General features: G+C 44.9%; 1 protein-coding gene across 2 annotated transcripts in view; it reads right to left on the bottom strand.

Moving 5' to 3' along the window:
* CTDSPL (CTD (carboxy-terminal domain, RNA polymerase II, polypeptide A) small phosphatase-like) overlaps positions 1-21,727 on the bottom strand; it is a 137,538-nt gene that overhangs the window by 35,373 nt on the left and 80,438 nt on the right. For both annotated transcript variants that reach the window (XM_006890596.1, XM_006890595.1), the window contains exon 2: positions 3,676-3,830. In XM_006890596.1, coding sequence (XP_006890658.1) covers positions 3,676-3,830 — 155 coding nt within the window. The remainder of the gene's footprint in view (positions 1-3,675; positions 3,831-21,727) is intronic.

Consider the following 21,727-nt stretch of genomic DNA (forward strand, 5'->3'; position numbering starts at 1 on the left):
AGCAGCAGACAGCTGAATTCGTCAAGGCAATCTGATAGTCTCAGCCCTTTAGGAGGAATTCAGTTCATTAACTTTGATTTTACGCCCACTCCTTTTGTTTTGTTCATAATTGATTTTTTTTTTGCTGTTTGGTTTCCCCCCTCCTTTCCTTAATTTTAATGATTAGTTCACATTTCTGCTTATTGCCTCTTTCTTTCTCTGTGAATTATGAGGATCTATTATCTAAAGATGAATAAAATGAAATCATTGACAACTTCAAACTTTCTGCCACCTGTCAGGATGTTGCCTCTTGGTCCAGTTGTGAGCATTTTTGTTTTCATAATCCTGAGATGTAGCGCAAATTCAAGTCTGTAGTCTTTGATCATCTACTGCAAGAACTTCAAGTATTCTTCACTTTCTGCAAGCCAGGTCGTGTTATATGTATACACATGCAGGTAGTTGAGGAATCTTCTTCCAATTCTGATGGATGGCTCTTTGCAGTGTTGCTGACAAGAAGTTCTATCAGGACAATCTTCTCCCGTGTGATTTACTGTCTCCGGAAACCCGCTGGAGGGTCAGCTACGGTTTGGCCTTGACTCAACACTACACATCAACACTCACATATAAGGAAGAGAACAAAGATGGTACTAGCCAAATCTCATCCAATCCTTCCTTCCATCCTTGCATGTACTAGCCATGTCTCATCCCATCCGTCTGTCTGTCCGTCCGTCCATCCGTCCATCCACCCATCCATCCATCCATCCACTAGCCAAGTCTCATCCCATCCTTCCCTCCATTCCTTCATCCATCCATTCTAGTTTTTCAACTTGAATTCATGCATGTACTAGCCAAGTCTCATCTCATCCCATCCCATCCATCTGTGCACTAGGCAGGTCTCCCTCCCTCCCTTTCTCCCTTTCTCCCTTCCTTCCGTCCGTCCGTCCATCCATCCATCCATCCATCCAAACCAACCTAGCTACTACCTACCTACCAATTAATTGTAACTTGTTCTGGTTGTTGTTGTTGTTGTTATGTGCCATCGAGTCATTTGCGACTCATAGTGACCCTATGTACAATAGCCCTAAACCCTGCTCTGTCCTGTGCCAATCACACTGCCTCTGACACACCCATCTTGATTACCCCAGTCATTGAATCAATCCACATCATAGAGGGACTTCCCCTTCTGCTCTGTCCCTCCACCCTCCCAAGCATGATGTCCCTCTCCAAGGACCTGTCCCTCCTTACAACATGTCCAAAGTATGTCAGACGAAGCCCCAGAATCCTTGTCTCCAAGGAGTAGCCTGATTTAACCCTCTCCAGGATGAATCTGTTTGTTCTCCTAGGAGTCCATGGTACATTCAATACTCTTCTCCAGCACCACAGCTCAAAGGCGTCAATTCTCCTTCTATCCTCCCTAATCATTGATCTTTTCTTTATCCTTAAACTTCAAACTTTCAATATGTATCTGGATTTGTGCTTGTAGCCCTCTATGCTAATCCGATTTTAGATTTGGTAATCCCTTCTAATCTGTAGATCCAAACTCTTTTCACATCAGAGACATTTTCTTCTGTTGCTTTTTCTTCTCTTTGGAACTCCTATTATTTGCATGTTAGGCCTTCTTTATGTCTTCCTCCTTGCCTCATAATCATATTTGTGTTATTGGTCTGTTTATAAAAACATTTTCTTCTCCTTGCTTTTCCAGAACATTAATTCAGTTCTCAGCAGTGACAATCTCCTTCACTTTTTTCTCATTTTACTCAATTTTCAGATTTACAATATATTTATCTTTAAAGTTCTAATTGTTGTTCTAAATTAATTTCCTGAATATTGTTTCCTGAGGTGTCTGTTAAAATTCTCTCCTATCCCTTTCTTTAGTTTCACTTGCTGAGGAATCTCACATTCTCGTTTTTCAACTTGAACTTTCTTGGCTATTGAGTTTCCATTTTTCTCCCCACTTGTACAAGGTTGTGTGTTCTGTTAGCTTGTGTATGGTTCAGTCCTTCAGGATCTCCATGCAGAGGCAAACCAAGGACACTGCAAAGCCGCGCAAGGAGTGTTTGTTGTTACAGTCCAGCAGGGCCCAAGCTGACAACCCATGAGGAGCTGAAGAAAGCACCTATATTGTTGGGCAGAATTTCCCCAGGGACAGAAATCAGAATGACAACGAACTCAGCTCACCAGCTACATGTAGGTCTCCAGGTCCTCCTGTGTCAGCACACAGGGATCTAGCATTTCAGCTGCCTGCTTTACCTTATGGAATCAAGTATTTAACATCTTTGTTTTTAAGGATCCAGGAGAAAAAGCATTTTTTCTACTCCTTCTCACTAGGTACCAGTCCTGAGACGACCTTCTCCCCTGAAGAAGTGGAAACCTTCATGCACTTTCCAAGTTCCACCAGCAGGGTGACCTGGTCTTAACCCAAAATAGAATTTAAATGATCAGGGCCACATGCTAAAGCTGTCTCCTTTCCAGAACTCCCTACCTTAGAGCCATATATTCTTCCAAAATAATTCTGTTCATTTTCTAATTACAAAAACAATTTTAGCTTGTTGTTGCTGTTGTTAAGATTGCCTTTGAGTTGAGCACGCCTCATAGCGACCTTATGAAAAGGCCTGAAGCCCCTCTACAATGACTGGCACTTATCAAAGTTTATAGAGTTTCCGGAGGCTTGTTGTTTTGGAAAATTAAAAAACAAGTGCAAATTCTGTACATAACACGACCGCTCTGAGAGTTCTCTTCATATCTTGGCACATGTTCTTCCAGTTTCTTTTCTATAAATGCTGCTGTGCGTGGATGTACAGGGTATGTAGTATATACACATGCCTGAGAAATTGGTCTACTATATTTTACTGTATTTGAAATGAAATGATATGATGTATTCTGACCATTTCCCTTTGCCATAAATATCTATGAGATGTTAATTTTAAAGGTTACAAACTATTTGTACGGCCATTCTATTGAATTAACGCTATTAAGTTTCTTGCAATATTATCATCCATGTTGGATGGTATCTTATAATTAAATCTTTGCACACCATAATTATGTCTGAGAGGAACTGTCTGGTGCAATAAATAGGTATAATTTTAAGGGCTGCTACAGATTCTTTAGGGAGCTCTGGTGGCCTAGTGGTAAGGAGTTGTACTGCCAACCCAAAGAACTGTGGTTCAAATCTACCAACTGCTCCATGGTAGACTGATGGAAGAAAGCTCCAAATGGTGTACACGAACAACAACAATGGATTTGTCAGGGAACTCTTGTGGCATAGAGGTAAAGAGTTGTACTACCAACTCAAAGGCAGATAGTTCGAATCCACCAGCTGTTCTGCAGGAGAAAGACAGGTAATCTCTTCCTGTGTGATTTACAGCCTCAAAAAACCTACTGGAGGATCAGCTATGAGTTAGTTCTGACTCAATGTTCATAATAACAACAGATTTTTTTTAACTCTCTTCCATGAATTCAACCTCTCAAGAGAAAATGTTATAAAAATGTCAAGTAACTTTTAAAGCTCCCACCAAACACACTCTATTTTATTTCCTAAAAGAGATGGTCTTTATACTCTTTTTTTCAAAAGGGTTTGTACATTTTTGGTAATTTCACACCTTGAACTCAATGGCTGTGTACATATGGTTACAGACTCTCACGGGTCATGGCCAAGGATGGGGCAGCTCCACCACGGTACTGAGCCACAGCACTGACCTTCTGAAGCCCGCCGTTCTCCTCCACCAGCGGCGGAAGCACGCCCGGGCTGCTGACCGGCGGGGCCTCCACATTGTAGTCACGGAAGCAACAGAAGAAGGAGCTGAGGATACTGCGACTCCTCTGCTTCTTCAGGCTGACGCTGCACTGAGAGGCTGCGAGGAGAGAAGCAGAGAGCACGGTGGTCATTTGCAGCAAACACTCGCAGCCGTAACACAACGTGCGAACCCGAGCGTGCAGCTGTCCCCCACTCAAAGCCCGATCCCAGGGGGCTTAGCCAGGACCAGAGGATGAGGGGGGCCTCCAAAGTGACTTTAAAGGGTCATTTCCAACATGAGACCCCTGGAGGGCGGCTGGCTGATGGCCTAGGCCCCCTGCTGCCTGGCATTCCTTTGACCTCGGCCCAGCAGGGGGCTGCTTGCTCATTAACTGACCCGTGCTCAGGGTCGGCCAGCACCTGCATTCCTGAGCGCAGCAGACAGGGCCTCCCAGCCCGCATCAACCCTACTTCAAAACAAACATCCTTTGGGGCACAAATCAGACCTGACATTCTTTGGCAGGCATCTTGACACCCAGAGTAGCAGGAAAGAGTCACTCTGACCTGCATGAGGTACTGGGACAATTGCTGCTCACTGTGGAAAGAACTCAGTTCCCACATTAAGATGGGACATCTGTAAGGGCACACACTTCTCTCCTTGCTGTCTAGGCAGAATCAACCCATAGCCCAGCCGCCACTGGATTTTCTGAGGCTTTAAATCACACAGAGGGCACTGAGGGAGGAGTGGCGACTGTCCATTTTTCTCTCCAGGAGCCGCTGGTGGGTTTGAACTGCCAAAGAGGTGTTTTTAGGTTAACAACAGAACTCCCCTCCAGACCACACCACCACAAGGAACTCCTACTAGACTTTGCCATTTACTGAGAAAAGGTTAGAGTCTGGAGCCAGAGAACAGCTCAGAGCTGACAATTTCCATCACACTTATGGTATAAACAGGGAGCTATGGTGGCTGAGTGGTAAGGAGTTGCACTGCCAACCCCAAGGGATTTGGTTTGAATCCACCAGCTGTTCCTGTGCAAAGACAGAAGGGCAATCTCCTCCAGTGCAATTTACTGCCTCTGAAAACCTGCTGGAGGGTCAGCTATGAGTCAGTTCCGACTCGATGATACACAACAACATAAAGCAAACAGCAGGTGATGTGGACTGAGAACTCGTGCTTCCTCCTGAAGGAAGAGGTGGCAGAGTGACAAGCTTATCTTCAGGAGACACAGGGTGATGCCGTGCCCTGCAGTAGTTCCTCAGCCTGTCCTGGACGGAGCCACGGATCCTATGTGTTTCTCCAGGACTCAAGACAAGTTGTCACAAGTCAGAAACAGAAAGCAAAAACCAGTACCTCCTGGGGGGGAGGAGCCGGACGACTCCAGGGAAGGGAGGATTTTGCCTGGGAATGCAGTCAGGGCTGTCCCACCACATTCCACCCCTGGGTGGGACAGCGGAGCTGAGTTAAGGGCACAGGCAAAGGGTCCATGCTCAGTGGATGGAAGCAACAGCCTGGCAGGCTAACCCCTGGGGCTCATCCCTCCCAAAGAGCAACTCTGGCACAATTCCTTTTCTCAGGCAATTATGAGGCATTTGCTAGCACCTTCTCTCCCGAGATTGCAGAACCTTTGCAGAAAGTCTCAGGGTTCTCCTCTGCCATCAGCAAACTGAAAGCACTCAGATGGAAAAACAGAATGGAAAGGCTCTTTTGCCAGACAAAGATGGTCACCAGCCTAGGCGTGGGCAAAGGTTCTGGAAGTATTAAGATCCTCATTCTCAGGGGAGCTCTGGTGGCCTAGTGGCAAGGAGCTGCAACTACAATCCCAGAGGCTCATGGTTCAAATCCACCAGATGCTCTGCCAGGGAAGGAGGGGCAATCTCCTCCAGTACCAGTCAGATCTGATTTGATGGTACACTTACACAAAAATAATAAACTAATTTTTTTTTTTAAAAAAAAGATCCTCATTCACTAATGACACACTTCAGAACCATCAATTCCATTACTGGGAATATACCCCAAAGAGACCATAACCGCCACCCAAGCAGATACATGCACACCCATGTTTATCGTGGCTTTGTTCACAATAGCAAGGAGTTGGAAACAACCTACGTGCCCATCAACAAATGAATGGAGAAGCTGTGTTATATTCACACAATGGAATACTACGCTGCATTGAAAAACAAGGAGCTCATGAAATATTATTCAAAATGGGTGACCCTGGAGGACATGATGCTGAGTGAAATATCTCAGTCACAAAAGTACAAATACTGCAGAGTGCCACTGTTGTAAAATGGGACAGACATTGGGGTCGGGGGAGGGGAGACTGAGAAAGATGAGATAAATTATGTATACTGCATTGAAACAGATAAGGGAGAAAACGGTTTAAAAGGGATATGTGATTAGGTATTATTGTCATGACAGGAGTCCAGACAAAGGCTGCATAGTGGAGTGGACTTGGGGGAGGGATTGTATAAAAATGAAAAGACTTTTTCTTTTACTTTTCAAAGAGAAGAACGAACAGGAGGGGAGGGGTGGGCAGGGAGAAAAGTGCAAATGTGTATGAATGGAAATCCAAAGTCTGTAAATTTTCACTAAAATTAATAATGATAATAATAAACAGGTGGGAAAAGAACCATCAATTTTCTAGGAAAGCCTTCTTGCTTGTTTGTTTTGCTATTTCATAGCGGTGTTGTGGTCTGGGTAAAACTTTACAGAGCAAATCAGCTTTCTATTCAATAATTTGCATATATTTTGCTTCGTGACATTAGTTACAGTCTCCTTAGTGAAACAGCATCACTCCTTTGGGCTCCGTTTCCATTCACCTAGCTGTCTCGCCCCTTCCTACCTTCTGAACTTTGGTTTTGAGCAAATGCTGTCCCTTTGGTTTCCGACTGATGACTAAGTTCTCAGGAGCACCTTTCTCTCGGGTTCCTGCCCATCACTCCAGCCTGCCTCTGCTCTGCCTGAAAGGTGATTTCCCGAGGTGTGTTCAGTTCCAGGTTTGAAAAGTATCTAAGAGTCACAGTTTGAGGACCTCAAGAAGAATGTGGTATCAGGATTGGAAGAAGACTTATCAAGAACCTGTGTTAGGCAGATGACACAATCTTGTCTGAAACGGAAGAGGACTTGAAGCATTTGCTGCAGAAGGTCAAGGACTACATATGGCCCGAAGCCCAACATCAAGAAAACAAAGATTCTCACCAATGGGCCAATTGGCAGCCTCATGATAGGTGGAGAAAAGATTGAGGTTAACAATTTCATCTTGCTTGGATCCATAATTAATTTTGACACCAACAATCGCTTTAGGAAAGTCTGCTGTCAGGGACCTCTCCAGAGAACTAACAAGCAACAGTGTCAGTCTAGAGACTTAAGTACACCTGATCCAAGATATGGTCTTTTCAATTGTTTGCTATGCATCTGAATGCTGGACGATGTCTAAGGATGACAGAAGGGTCAATGTCTTTGAATTATGGTGCAGGAGAAGAGTCTTGAACATACCTTGGGCTGCCAAGAGAACAAACAGGTCTGTCCTGAAGTGAGTGAAACCAGGTTACTCCTTGGAGGCAAGGATTTTGAGGCTCTATCTCAAATACTTTGGGCTTATTGCCAGGAGGGACCAGTCCTTGGAGAAGGACATCATACCTGGAAGGGTGGAGGGACAGCTCAGGAGGGTAAGACCCCAGATGAGATGGATTGACACAGTATCTGGGGTACTGGGAACAAGTGTGTCAGAGATGGTTAGATTCACTCAAGGTAGAACAGGGCTGACTGGGCTACTATGAATTGGAGTCGACTCGACAGCACATAACACCTGGTCTCTCGCAGACTAGTTAAGTCTCATCTTTTTGTGATTTTTAATTTTGTCCCACTTTCTCCCACTCTGCCCAGGACTTGTCTCATTTGGTCTAATCAAGGCGGTGGGTATTGGTAGCCACGCACCTGACAGTTCTGGCCTCAGGCTGGTGGAAGCTGTGGTTCATATGACCCTGTTACTCCTTTGGGATAACTGTTTCCTTGAATCTTAGATTTTCCTAGATCTTCTATGTTCCTGATGGGAAGAACCCAATGATTGTATCTTATACAATCCTCAAGGGGCGTCTGCCCAGGCTTGATCCACCTCAGGTGTGGCAGAAAGACCAACTTCTTTCTCTAACTTAGTCCACACGAGATCTGCCACAGGTTGAAGTATGTCCCCCTAGAAAATGTGTCAGCTTGGGTAGCGCATGATCCTCCCTGGTCTGGAATTATCAGGTGATGCAGTTTGGCAGTTATTTAATGATAGATGCATCCCCCTATCATGTGAGCTGATGTAATTATCCTCTACTTGCAGTTTGCATGGAGTTACACTGCTAACTCAAAGGTCGTAGCTCTCTTGTGGTTCAAATCCACCAGCAGCTCCAAATGAGAAAGACAGGCAGTCTTCATCCACGAGACTTAAGTGACGGAAGTGGGCTTTTTTGGCATTTTGTGATGTGTTGTAAATTCCAGCCTCTCTGCGGTCATGAGGCAGGATTAGGCTCCATTCTGACTCACTCTCTTTGGAGACACAAAGAGACTAAGCAAGTGAACAGAGTGAGGGACCCAACGACCACTGGATAAGAGAAATAAGAGCTAAGAGCAGAGGGTGTTCTTTGGGTGTAGTGTCCCTGCTTTGAGAACTTCCTAGACCCAGGACACAAATGATGCTGCAGGATCTCCAGGGAACGCCAGGCCCACTTGCTGAAAGGAGATAAAAACCTTCCTCCAGAGCAGACACACAGGGAAAGCTGTTCCCCAGAGCTAGCACCTTGAACTTGAACTTCCAGCCTTTCAAACTCTGTGAGAAGAGAGATGCCTGTGAAAGTCATCACGGTGGTATTTTTTGTTACAGCAGCACTAGATGACTCAGGCAGGATCCACGCGCAGGAAGACACATCCATGATCAGCCCAGCAACTGTCCTCCTCTCCAGACAGATTGCTAGGCCATGGGCATGGACACCTCAAGGGTGGGTGAAGAGAGGTCTTGGCAGGGAACATGAGGAGGTCCTGTGACCTGTCTCTGTCCATTACTCTGAGCAGGCTGAGGTAAAGAGCCTGCCTGGGAATGGCTGTGAAGACTGAAGACATCACGAAAGAGCCTCACCGTCCGTCCCTCTTTGACCATGGCAGAGGCAGGCACATGACCCTTCTTTCCTGGCCACCCCTCAGGAGCTAAGGTCCAGCCAGTTGTTCAGTCAGTTCGGGCTGATGGTGACCCCATCAGTGTGGGAGTCAACCCATGTTCCAGAAGGCTTTCAACAGCTGGTTTTTTGGAAGTAGATTGCCATGCTTTTTATTTTTTAGTTACCTCTGAAGAGTTGACTCGACAACAATCAATAACTGGGTGGACTTGAACCTCCAACTGTATGGTGGTTAATAGCCAAGCACATTAACAATTTATACCAGCGGAGCTCTGGTGGCCTAGTGGAAGGAGGCTGCACTGCAATCCTGAAGGCATGCAGTTCGAATCCACCAGATGCTCTGCTGGAGGAGGGGCGGCAGTCTCCTCCTGTGCCAGTCAGATCCGATTTGACGGTACATGTACAAAAAATAATAAAAACATTAAAATAAATAAATGAAACAAAACAAAACACCAAAACAATTTACACCAGCTAGAACTCCAGTGTTCTGTCCTGGCCCCTAGAATTCATCCCACTGCAGCCCAGCACACAAAGACTTTGCTTCCCACTCATCTACATTCTACCTCTTGTCTATAAGCAAAGCCGAAGAAGGGGGCATCCACGATCGGAGTGGACTTGATGGTGGTGGGTTTGGGTTTCTACAGGATTGTGGGGTGAGTGCAGTAAAAACACAAACATGTGAGAGAGAAAAATCGACCAATACCTTAAACTATAACAACAAAAAATAATGACTGGCTGAAGTACACTGCAGTGTTTCACTGGGACATTAGAATGGAGCTTCTACTCAAGAAAACAATCGTTATAAAAACAGGCTGGCTTTATAAGAAAACACGTAGGCAGGCCCATTTTGTTTTTGGTTAACTGATGTCTAAACTTAGAACCTTAAACAGCTCTCTTAAAAAACCTTACCTTCTAGCCAATGAAGGTTTCTGTGTAGAATAATAATAGCAACAGAGACAAAGCAAACAAAGAACAGTTCCACATGTTGGGCTTAAAAGACACCCAAGGACTCAAGCCTTCTCTACCAATGTCTTATCTCAAATCTCTCAGAGAGGAAGCATTACCATTATAAAGAAGATATGTTTTTAATATATATTTGGTCCTTCAGAGGCACAGGAAGAATGGAGTAGGTGATCTCAGGAACAGAGATGTGAAGCCATGTTCATGTCAACAGACGGAAGGACCAGGTCCACAATATGTTTATATCACAGGCTGGGAAGGCATTTCTAACCATCCTCTGACCCTTCCTGACCTAAGCACTTTCCAGCTGTAATCCAGAAATGGAAAAGTAGACCCCAAACAGCCAGGGTTTCTTAACAAGTGTGAACTGCCCCCCCTCCCCGATGCCACAGATCCATGGACCTCTTAGAACGGTCTGTCTCAGTTACCCAATCCTGCTGTAAGAGAACTACCACAAGGAGCAGGCTTATAACTAACAGAAATTTATTCTCTCACAGTTGAGACTTGAAACCCAAGTCCAGGGTGTCAGCTTTAAGGGAAAGGAGCTCTAGTGGCATAGGATGCACTGCAAACCCAAAGGTCGACAGTTCAACTCCATCATCTGCTTCATGGGAGAAAGAGTGGAATTCTCTTTCCATTAGGATTTACAGTCTTATAAACCCAGTGAAGGGCTGCTATGAGTTCAAATCAACTCCCTGGCAACGGGTAAGTAAATAAAATAGCTCCAGGAGAAGTATATATAAATGATTTACTGGATAATTTCCCCCTCTCTCTTTCTCTGCCTGTGTCTTCAGCTTCTGCTTCCTGGTTCCTTGGAGTCCCACAAGTGTTGTGGCATCTCTTTTACTCCATCTCTGCTTCTTTTGTTCACTTACTTACTCTTTTAGATCTCTAAAGAGATTGACTGGGAGTGAGAAAGGAGTAAAAATTAATAAATAGGTAAGCCGAGTGAAAAGAAAGGCAATATATAAACAAGCTTGATTAGACATTGTAACAAGTTAATTTACACCAATCACTTATAATTACTTTTACAAGACAAAATGTCTACAAATAATGGAATGAAAAACCATGAACGAAATAGAATGATTTGTAGCCTTTTACTGAAACAACAAAAGTATTAAAAAATGAAAGAGACTGAAGACACGCTCTACACTAATTCACACTAATTGTGTCTTATTAACTTATGATGAAGACAACCCATTCCCAAATGGAATCATAACCATAGATGGAGAGATTAGGATTTGCTATCCAGATATACCCAGATAGGAAACCCTATGAACCTGGAGAAAGGATGAAAGTTACACGAGTGTTCAGGTCTTTCGTTTATAGGGCTGCTATGAGTTGCCTACGACTTAAGGACAACCACAACAACAACTCAGACTTAGGGGACACACAAGTCAATCTTTTCACAAAATCCTTTGACTCTGACTCTGTTGAGATTCAGGATGTGGGGAGCCTACAGATTCATCTTTAACTGCTGCTTAGAAGGCCATGGGTGGCTCGATCCATTCAACGGCAAGTGGAAAGGCTGGTTGGTGGTCAAGTGCACCGGGAGGGGCCACAGAATAAAGACTCTAGATCTTATTTCCAAAAAAAAAAATCAGCGATTACAAGTTCCAAAAACATGACCAGGCCCGGCTCTGTTCTGGCACACGTGAGCCACCATGGATCGGAGATGACTCCAAGACCCCAGTTCTGATTTTCCTCAGGACCAGCGCTGCTGAGGTCTGCACAGATCCAGGCTCCCAGAATCACCTGCGTAAGAACACCCACCTCTACTCATGAACAGAGCTTTCTCTCTCCTCTGAATTACCACCCAGCATCTCACAGATGCCCCCACACAATCAAATGCACAGTTTGGGATGAAGAGCAGAGTAGCTGGAAATGTTTGCTACTCGTTATGAATCCAGTTTTAATAATTCACATTTTTCCCAAGTAGAGAAACTGCGTCCTGTCAACTGTGGAAAACCAAGAAGGCTTGCCTTCGACTCTCACTGGGTAGCGGATGCCTCACACTGCATTTCTGTGTGAACAAGGGTCAGATCCTGAAGACGTGAAGCAATAGAATTTCTAGGAGAAAATAAGACTTCAATAGACGAAATCTCCCACTCAAGTGTCAAAGCACCAACTACCTGTCCTCAAACCAGCTTCCCTCTTGTCATAAGGGCAGAATGAAGAAAGATAAGCAGGGGCTGATTTCTATCACCCAAGCACCCGCAGCAGGGCATTCAAAGTGAGCCTGGTGACAGTGCTGATTGAGATCACACTATGAGGTCCCAGACAGAGCTGGAGAAAAATGCCGACCCAAAGGCAAAACCCCAGAAAGATCAGACCTACTCGTCTGTTAGAGACCAGGGGAACCCCAAGACTATGACCCTTCAGCACCCTTCAAACCTGGAATGGAACTCAGCCCCTGAGATCACCTTTCAGCCAAACGATAGGCAGGCGTGTAGACCGAAGAATAACGCCCGTGAAGAAAATATAAAAGGGCAGCAGGTGGCCAAGGACAAAATTCCCAGGGCAGGAAAGGCCAGTGAATGGAAACAGGATACCCAGGAAGAAAGTGGGACGAGTTCTGATACATAAAGGGAATTGTAACGACTGTCACGATGTGTGTAAAACCAGGACTGAGAACTTACTCTGTAAACTTTCATCCAGATCACAGTAAAATGTCCAGACAAACAGAACAGCAACAAAATCACCCTGTGTCAAGCACCAGTCTGCACATCAATGCAGTTGATAACTCCCCAGGTTGAAGGCATTTCTTCACGTGTGTGGGTATCAGAGCTCAGTGCAACCCTGAGGGGACCACACAGTTAAATTTACAGCGATAAAATCATAGAAAAAGCTAAGCACCTTTTATTGGGGGAGTGCTGGGCGAGACCCGGGAAGGAAGGCAGACGTCTACAAGAATGTACCTTTTCTTCTCTCTGGGCTCGGGCTGCAGAATCTGGAATGTGTCCCGGGCCTCAGCTTGGAATGGGTGTTTAACAGGAAATTCGGGGCAGTCTGTGCATATGTTACATTCCTTTCCCACCCCGAAATAGTGGTCAACAAACACAACTTCCCACTGTTTGAGAGAAAGGCGGGGGTACTGGGGGCTGGGAGAGGCCAGGAAGGGACCAGAGGGCACAAAGTTCAAAAGCAGATGTGGTTGCTGACCATCCAAACATCCTTGTCTGCTAGTTAAGTCACTGAAGAGTCTCTTTTGAGGTAGCCCATCTGTCTCAACTCTATTTCCAGGTGGCACTGTTTCTCCAGGGAATTCCACTGACGTTCTCAGACCTGCTGCTCTGAAGGCCCAGGTTCCCTACAGAGCGGAGGTAAATCGAGGGCGGAGTGAGAGCTGTGGGCTTGAGGCCAGGCGGGAGGAACCCTAACCCCCTCTGCCCCTACTACAGCCTGTGCTCCGGGGCTCACTGGGTCTGGTCCAGACCCTGGATCAGCCGAGTGTCAGGCTCCGGGCAGAAAGAATTTCTTTTCTTTTTATTCATTTTAATGAAAGTTTACAGAGACTTTGGGTTTCCAGTCATTCACTGTTGCACTTTATCTCCTGCCCACCCCCTCCCACCCGATTCACTCTTCTCCTTGAAAAGTAAAATAGAAATTCTTTCATTGTTATACAATCCCTCCCCCTTAAGTCATTCTGGACTCATGTCATGACAATAATACTCATTCATATATCCGTTTTAAACAGTTCTCTCCCTCATTTGTTTCAACGCAGTAATACATCATTCCTCCCCTCCTTCTCTGTCTTCCCTCAACCCCAATGTCAGTCCTGTTTTACAACAGTGGCCCTAGGCAATATTTGTCCTTTTGTGACTGAGATATTTCACTCAGCATAATGTCTTCCAGGGTCACCTATTTTGTATAATATTTCATGAATTTCTAGTTTTTCAATGCTGGATAGTATTCCATTGTGTGAATATACCACAGCTTCTCTATCCATTTGTTTGTTGATGGGCACTTAGGTTGTTTCCATCTCCTTGCTATTGTGAACAAAGCTGCAATAAATATGAGTGTGCACATATCTGCTTGGGTAGCGATTATGGTTTCTTTGGGGTATATTCCCAGTAGTGGAATTGCTGGGTCAAATGCTATTTCTATTTGTAACTTTTTGAGAAAGCGCCATAGCGCCTTCCACAGTGGTTGCACCATTTTACACTCCCACCAACAGTGAATAAGGGTTCCAGTTTCTCCACAAGCTCGCCAGCATTTGTTGTTTGCTGTTCTGTTAAATTTGTTATTCTAACTGGGGTGAGATGATATCTCATAGTTGTTTTGGCAGAAAGAATTTCTAATCTCCATTGTGTGCAATGCTGGTAGGACTGTGCCACTTCCCCAAGAAGAAACCTAGACTCGCGTATAGCCTCCCAACTAGGAAGCGAGGGTGCTGGGTTCAGAGCCAGAAAAGCTTGACTCAGGAACTTTAATCTTCCTGCCAGGGAGCTCTGCGTGCCTGGTGGGAAGGAGTTGTGCTGCCAACTCAAAGGCAGGAGGTTCAAAACCGCCAGCTGCTCTGTGGGAGTAGATGGGCCATCTCTTCCCATGCTACTTACAGCCTCTGAAAACCCACTGAAGGGTTCGTCCTGAGTCAACCTTGACCTGACACGTAAGAGCAAGCTTCCCACCCACCATCCCCTCCCACGTCCCTCCTGGGCTTGGATTTTTTAATTATATTTTATTATTTTTGTGTGAGTGTACTGTCAAATCAGATCTGACTGGTACAGGAGGAGATTGTCCCTCCTTCCCCGGCAGAGCACCTGGTGGATTCGAACCGTGCGCCTCTGGGATTGTAGTTGCAGCTCCTTACCACTAGGCCACCAGAGCTCCCCTGGATTTTATCTACAGGGAGAGATTCTGAATACGAGGCCTGGGCCACCTTCTTTCACTCCAAAAGTCACATACTGGGAAACTCCAAAATGAGCAACGGCACTAGATGAAGTCAGGCACAGGGGGTCGTTGTCCCGGGCCACTAACCCTTTACAACTCAGCGTTCCAGTGGGCTCTTCTTCACTGAGGACACCACTGCTCAGGCCTTCAAAATAAAAATCAGAAAGAAGCAATTCAACATGTAAGACTCTTCAAGGTTAAAATTTCAGAGCCATCAAGGATATGAAAAGTTTAAACAAGGAGACATCATTTTATACCTATTAAGTGAACCAAAATGGTAAAAAATCAAAACATATAGAAGCTAGTGGTGGTCTGAGGCTTAATGTGTCACTGATGATTCCACAAAATGGACCAATCCATGTGTCAAAGATCGCGAAGTCTTCCCACAAGCAATTAGAATATCCAGCGGAGTGGGGATGGTCAGTCAAATCGACACAGTGCGGGCATGAGAACTGAGCATGACGCAGCATGTTAGAGAAACAGCTGACACGTCCCGGGGTTGGAGTGGGCTACAGGGGTACGTCCCTGTGTTAACTTGACGAGGCCCCACTCCTCAGGACTACGTGGCTGTCCTAACCCCTATGTGTCAGGAAGCTGGCTGGGCCTTATGAGACAATGTGACTCGAGCTTCTGACATAAGGAGCGCTGTCTTGGGGGTGTAGCCTAGGTCCAGTTTATATAAAGACACTCTGGCAAAGCTCTCCCTTGCCTTGGGTCCTGCATCCGGCTCATTATCTGACCTCCAGCTCTTGGAACTTGAGCTAACAGCCTGTAGTCTTATCTGCTGATTCTGGGATTTGCCAGCTTCTGCCGTTCTTTGAGCCAACAGCTAACCTCGAGTCAGGAGATCAGGTCTGATCCATGGATTTGAGACTCGCCAGGCTCTGCAACTATGTGAGCCATTTCCTTGAGATAAATCCATCTCTCCTATCTATATTTATAGAGCTCTCTCTCTCTCACACAGGTTTAGTTTCTCTAGAGAGAAGCCAGCCCTCAGACAAGGATCTTGCCTAAGACATTGGGCACGAAGAGTGGTTTTAGAGAAACAACGTTCTAAGGATGAGCTTTCCGAATAGGTTCTCAAGTCTGGCTGGTCTTAAAGGTACTGATAACTCCACCTCCAGTAGCAAAATGGGCACCTATACTTCATGGCAATAGAAACACACAGAAACTTGACCACCAACAGCTAAAATAGTTATGAGAAACAAAGCTCCATTTGATAGTACACTGGATATGTTCTTACAACTGTCTCAGAAAGCTAAGTATAAGGAAACTGGTTGATTAATCCGACTTTGACCTAAGTGTTAAGAGAGACAAACTCTGGGCTCTGACAAACAGTTCAAGTGCCACATAAGAAACCCGAATGTTGCTGCTTGTGCCCTGGAAGAAAACCATATTTATTGTGGTAGCAGAGCTGATATTGCCAAGAACCAATTCCAGAGTCTTACTGCAAGAGTAGGGAGCTCTGACCGCTTAGTGGAAATTGTGCAGGTGACGTATAGATACCCGGTTCGAATACAAGCTGCTCCACAGAAGAAAGATAAACAATCTCCTCCCATGTGATTTACTGCCTTTGAAAACCCACTGGACAGTCAGCTCTGGGTCCGTGCTGACTTGATGACACATAACAACAAGGTCAAGGGTGAATCATCTAGCCAACTGAATTCCAGATCTTGAATGATGTCTGACTTTAAAGTCAGGGGAACTGAGAGAGAAGAAATGAGATTCTAAAACTTTTGATGAGCAGAGGCTCCCTTGGAGGAAAGGGGCACTCTCCTCCTGCGCCAGTTGGATCTGGCTCGACGGTACACAACAACAATAATAAAAAAAAAAAAGTAAAACTTTCAATGAGGACATACGGGCAGAAAACCAGGAAGACAGAACCCTAAATTCCCCCCTAAATGCCACTGACTCACTCCTGCCAACAGGACTACTCCTCTCATCTGAAGGGACTGTTGTGTCACCAAGTTGAGACCAACGCATAGCTGACCCTCCAGTGAGCTTTCAGAGGCTGTAAATTCCATGGGAGGAGATGACCCATCTTTCTCCTGCAGAACAGCTGGTGGATTCGAACCACTTGCCTTTTGTGTTGGCCGTGCAACTCCTTAGCCCACTAGGCCACCAGAAGGATTACTTCATTTCTTTCGACTAAACTAATTTCAGGAAAACCACCATCCCTCCCACTCCCATTTGCTGAGACTAATTCAGCCATGTTTGAAGAATCTTCATCTGCAATGATGTTCAGTGTATTGTTACCTGGGCTATCACCCTACACCATAATTTAATCTTCAGAGACCTTGATCACCCTTCCCTTCCATACGAGGTCTCAATGGTCCATTTTAAGGTGACATTATGCTGATTGGACCTAGCATGGGACAATTATTAATTAAAAAGTTATTGATAAGACATTCACATGCTTGTCATTGTTAGGTGCCGTTGGTTGAATACAACTCATTGGGACAGGATCAACAGATCTGAATCTTGCCGTATCCTGTGCCATGCTTATCCTTCCTGACACACCTGGGCCCACTGCTTCTGGCACTGTATCATGCCATTGGGAGTCGTCCTCTCTTTCCCTGACCCTCCACCTTTCCAAGCTTGATGTCCGTTTCCAAGGAACAGCCTCTCCTAGCAACACGCCCAAAGTATGGGAGATGAAGTTTCACCATCCGTGCCTCCAAGGAACAGTCTGGCTGCAGTTTTTCCAAGATGTACCGGTTCTTTTGGCAGTCCATGGAATATTCAGAACTGTTCTCCAACACCACAGCTCAAAGTACGCTAGACGGTGGACGATTCATCTGACACAAACTTAGGCTCCTTCCACCTCAGTGAAATTTCTAGAAATCCAGTACTGTGGGGCTTCAAAAGTGGAGGGTAAGTGTTACATATGGCCCCTCCTAAAAGGAGAAAGGAGGTACAATGCCTGGTGGCTCTGTGGATTTTGAAGGCAACACATCCTTCACTTAGGTGTGCCACTCCAGACTATCAAAGTGATTAAAAAAGTTGTTATTTTGAGTAAGACCCAAGACAGGGGAAGGTTGTGCAACAGATTCAGGTGGTTGTCTATGTCTCTGTCTAAGTGTTTGTCTAAGTGTCTGCTTTGCCATTCGGACCATCCAATGGTACCTGATGGTCAATGACAGGTAGAAATGCTGTTTGGAGACTTCGGCAGGCCCCTAAAGGTGAGTCACAGAACAGACCCTGAGGAATCAGGAGTGAAGTCACGCCACCTTCTGCAGATAACAACTCTCCTTTTGAGACAGCACTTCTGTCTTGTTAGAGGGTCACAGCAGAAGCCGAACACTTAACCAGAGGGCATCAAGTCCTCACACGGACTCAGCTGCTCGCCATGAATGGGGTGCTTTCTGACCCACACAGTAATAAACCTGAACAAGAACTACAGCACTCCATCACATACAGAAGTGGTACGCATGAAACCAGCCTTGGGCAGGACCTGAAGGCACAAGTAACTTGCATGAGGAAGTTGGCCAAGGACTGATGTTTTCACTTCTGTCACTTATGCACACATTCCTCGAGGCAAAGAGCCAGCAACCTGGTGGCAGGTTGATTACGTTGGACTGCTTCCATTATGGAAAAGGCATGCTTTGTTCTTACAGGGACAGACACTCTCTCAAGATATGGATGTGCCTTGCCTGCACACAATGCTTCTGCTAGAACTACCATCCATGGACTCACAGAAGGCCTATCCTTTATCATGCTACCTCACACAGCATCACCTCAAAGCAAGGCACTTGATCAATGGGCCCAGGTCTTGGAATTCACAGGATTTACCAGGCTCCCCATCACTCTGAAGCAGCTGATTTGCTGGAAAAAATGGAATGAGCTTCCAAAGGCAGAATTATGGTGCCAGTGAGGTGGCAATGCTTTGCAGGGTTGAGAAATGGTCTCTTGGAGCTAGATTTAGTCTAAACTAGTATCCAACAGATGCTGCTGCTTCTTTCACAGCCAAGACTCAACTCACAGGTTCAGGAATCAATGGGTAGAAATAAGGGGGCTATCATTACTACCTCTGGTGACCCACCGACAAAATTTTTGTTTCTTGCCATCAGGACCTTATGCTCTGTTATTCTAAAGGTCTTCATTCCCATGGGAAAGATAAATAATCCCACTTGGAGACCCAACATTAATTCCATTTAACTGGAAATTAAGACACTTAATTGGTTATAACCAATGATGAAAACTGTTTGCAATCCCAAATGCTGGGAATAATTTAGTTGTCCATCAAATAGGATTGGTTCAATGTATCCATAAAGTTGTCTACTATACAGCTATTAAAAAGAAGAATGCAGCTTCATACATACCGGCAACAGCTAACCTTTATGCAACACTGTTCTGTGTACTCCCTAAGTGCTGACTCACGGAATCGTATAGAAATCCCATCACCGTGGCTCTGATGCAGAGTGATCCAATGTTCAAAAGAACAAAACCCTGACAGATCCCATGCCGTTTCCACAATCTCCACTCTGCTAAACCCACTGTTTTAGTCACTGTGTCAATTTCTCTTTCCGATGGGTTCCCTGCCCATTTCTATTTCGTTTCTTTGGCCAATTTCCCATTATTTTTAATGTGATGAGCTCTTCATGTAGTCTGCAGGGAGTTGTGCTGCTGGCCCATAGGTCGTAGTGAGAAATCGACCAATGGGGTCTGTGGGCAGAAGATAGGTAATCTCCTCTTGTGTGATTTACGGCCTCTGAAAACCCACTGGAGGGTCAGTTATGAGTTGATGGCAAGGTGTTGGGTTGAGATGAATCTTCTGACTGGTCTATGTACTGCAACAGGAACACTGACTATTCCATGGACTGTCAAAAGAACAAACAGATAATTCTTGAAGAAGTTATACAGTGAGTGCCCCTTGGAGGCAGAGATGATAAAGCTTCATCTCACATACTTTGGGGATGTTGCTAGGACAGATTATTTCTTGGAGAGGGACACTGTGCTTGCAAAGGTGGACGGAGAGCAAAAGAAAGGAAAACTCTCAACAAGATGGACTGACAGTGACTGCAGCAATGAGCTCAAGGATATCAGAGGTTGTGAGGATAGCACAGGATAAGACAGGGCTCAGGATTGGACAGCCATTCACAGGGCCGCTATGAGTTGTACCTGAAAGCACCTATCAACAACAACAACAATATATGCCAGAAATATTATTCCAGTTTATTTTAAACCTTTTACTTTTTGTTCATCATGGTTACAGGCTTACAGCAGTTTTAGCTTCACATTTAAAAATTTTAAAGTAGGCAGTGGGGATGGGTGAGGGAGTAGGGTGTTAATCACAGGGTTGTACAATTTGATGGGTGGGTGGGGTGAAGGATCTTTTGTGAAAAACAGTGTGTTTAAACTTTGTAAATAAATCAGAATAAAATTTTTTTTAAATGTTGTTGCTGAAGAGAGGAGTGAAGGGGGGGCAGGGAGAAAAGTTAAACAATGAATGAATGGAAATCCAAAATTTCTGTAAATGTTCATTCAAATTAATAAAATAAAAATAATGTTGTTGTTGTTGACTGCCATCTAGTCGAGCATGACTCATAGTGACCCTATGAACAAAAGGCCTAAAGCCCTTTCACAACCACCAACATTTATCAAAGTTCACAGAGTTTCCAGAGGAATGCTGTTCAGGAAGTGGATGACACTCCTGCTTCCAAACCATAAAGGATGTAAAAAAAAAAAAGTCTAATATAACAACTTTTAAAAAAATTATTTTTATTGTATTATTTTTACGTGTACCGTCAAATCAGATCTGACTGGTACAGGAGGAGATTGCCCCCTCCTTCTCCAGCAGAGCATCTGGTGGATTTGAACCGCATACCCCTGCGATTGCAGTGCAGCATCTTGCCACTAGGCCACCAGAGCACCCTTAACATAACAACTTTTTTAAAAATGGTTTCTCTCACCCGAGTATCAACTACTATTCATTTATGTTTTCTTCCGGTTCTCTTTTTCAGTTTCATCTTTTAAAGTAAATATCCTCTGTTTGGAGTTAATTCTAGCATCCAGTTGAGTACATGAATATATCCCTTCCCCCAAAAAAGTAATCAACAACTCTCAAACTATTTATTAAACAATTCATTCGCCTACACTCATTTGGTCATTCTGGCCTATTCTCATGGAGTCCTGGTGGCACAGTGGTTGAGAGCTCAGCTGCTAACAGAAAGGGCGGTGGTTTGAATCCATCAGCGGGTCCATGGAAGGAAGATGAGAAGTCTAGTTAAGATGAGAAGTCTTGTTAAGACCAGCGAGGAAATCCTGTGGGCGGGTCACTCTGTCCTCTAGAGGCACTGAGTCCTAATCAGCAATGGCAACGGGGTGATCTTATCTCATGCAGTATCATTCCCCTGTCCCCAAATATTTATTTTTGGCTGTTATTTTTCCAGTTGCAGAGGCAAAGAGATCGATGTGAGCCATAGGTCACATCACCTGCTCCCCACTAGAATGACGTCCCTGGGTGACCTCTTCTATACACTCTTGTGAAATGCTGTTTACTATTGACTTGGGACCAACTCACCCTCCAGTGGGTTTTGAGAGGCAGTAAACTGCACGGGCGTTGACTGCCCATCTTTATCCCACAGAACAGCTGGCAGATCCAAACCACACGCCTTTGGGTTGACAGCACAATTCCTTACCACTAGGCCACCAGAGCTCTTGCTAAGGAAGCTGTTAACTCCAAATGGATAGAGTCTTGGTGTAAAAGTGGAAATTACGTGCACTCTTTCATACTATTTTCCTGTCCTTCAAATACCAACTCAGGACTTCAAAAGTCTTTCAATTTCCTTTTTCACATGAATAAACACAACTTTCGATCCTGAGCCCACAACCCAAAGGAGCAAAAAAAGAAAAAGGGGGCCTGGAAAAATGTCTTTTCATTGTAACAACGGGACACATGGTACTTACTCCTTCTCTGAAAGGAGCCAGCCTTCACCTGAGTCATAATGGGCTCTGAGCTCTTTGCTTGGAATTTTTAGACAAGAAAAATCTCACCTCAGATTA

This window comes from Elephantulus edwardii, unplaced genomic scaffold (assembly GCF_000299155.1).
Source record: "Elephantulus edwardii isolate Elephantulus edwardi_28Jun2011 unplaced genomic scaffold, EleEdw1.0 scaffold00091, whole genome shotgun sequence".
Classification (NCBI taxonomy): Eukaryota; Metazoa; Chordata; class Mammalia; order Macroscelidea; family Macroscelididae; genus Elephantulus; species Elephantulus edwardii.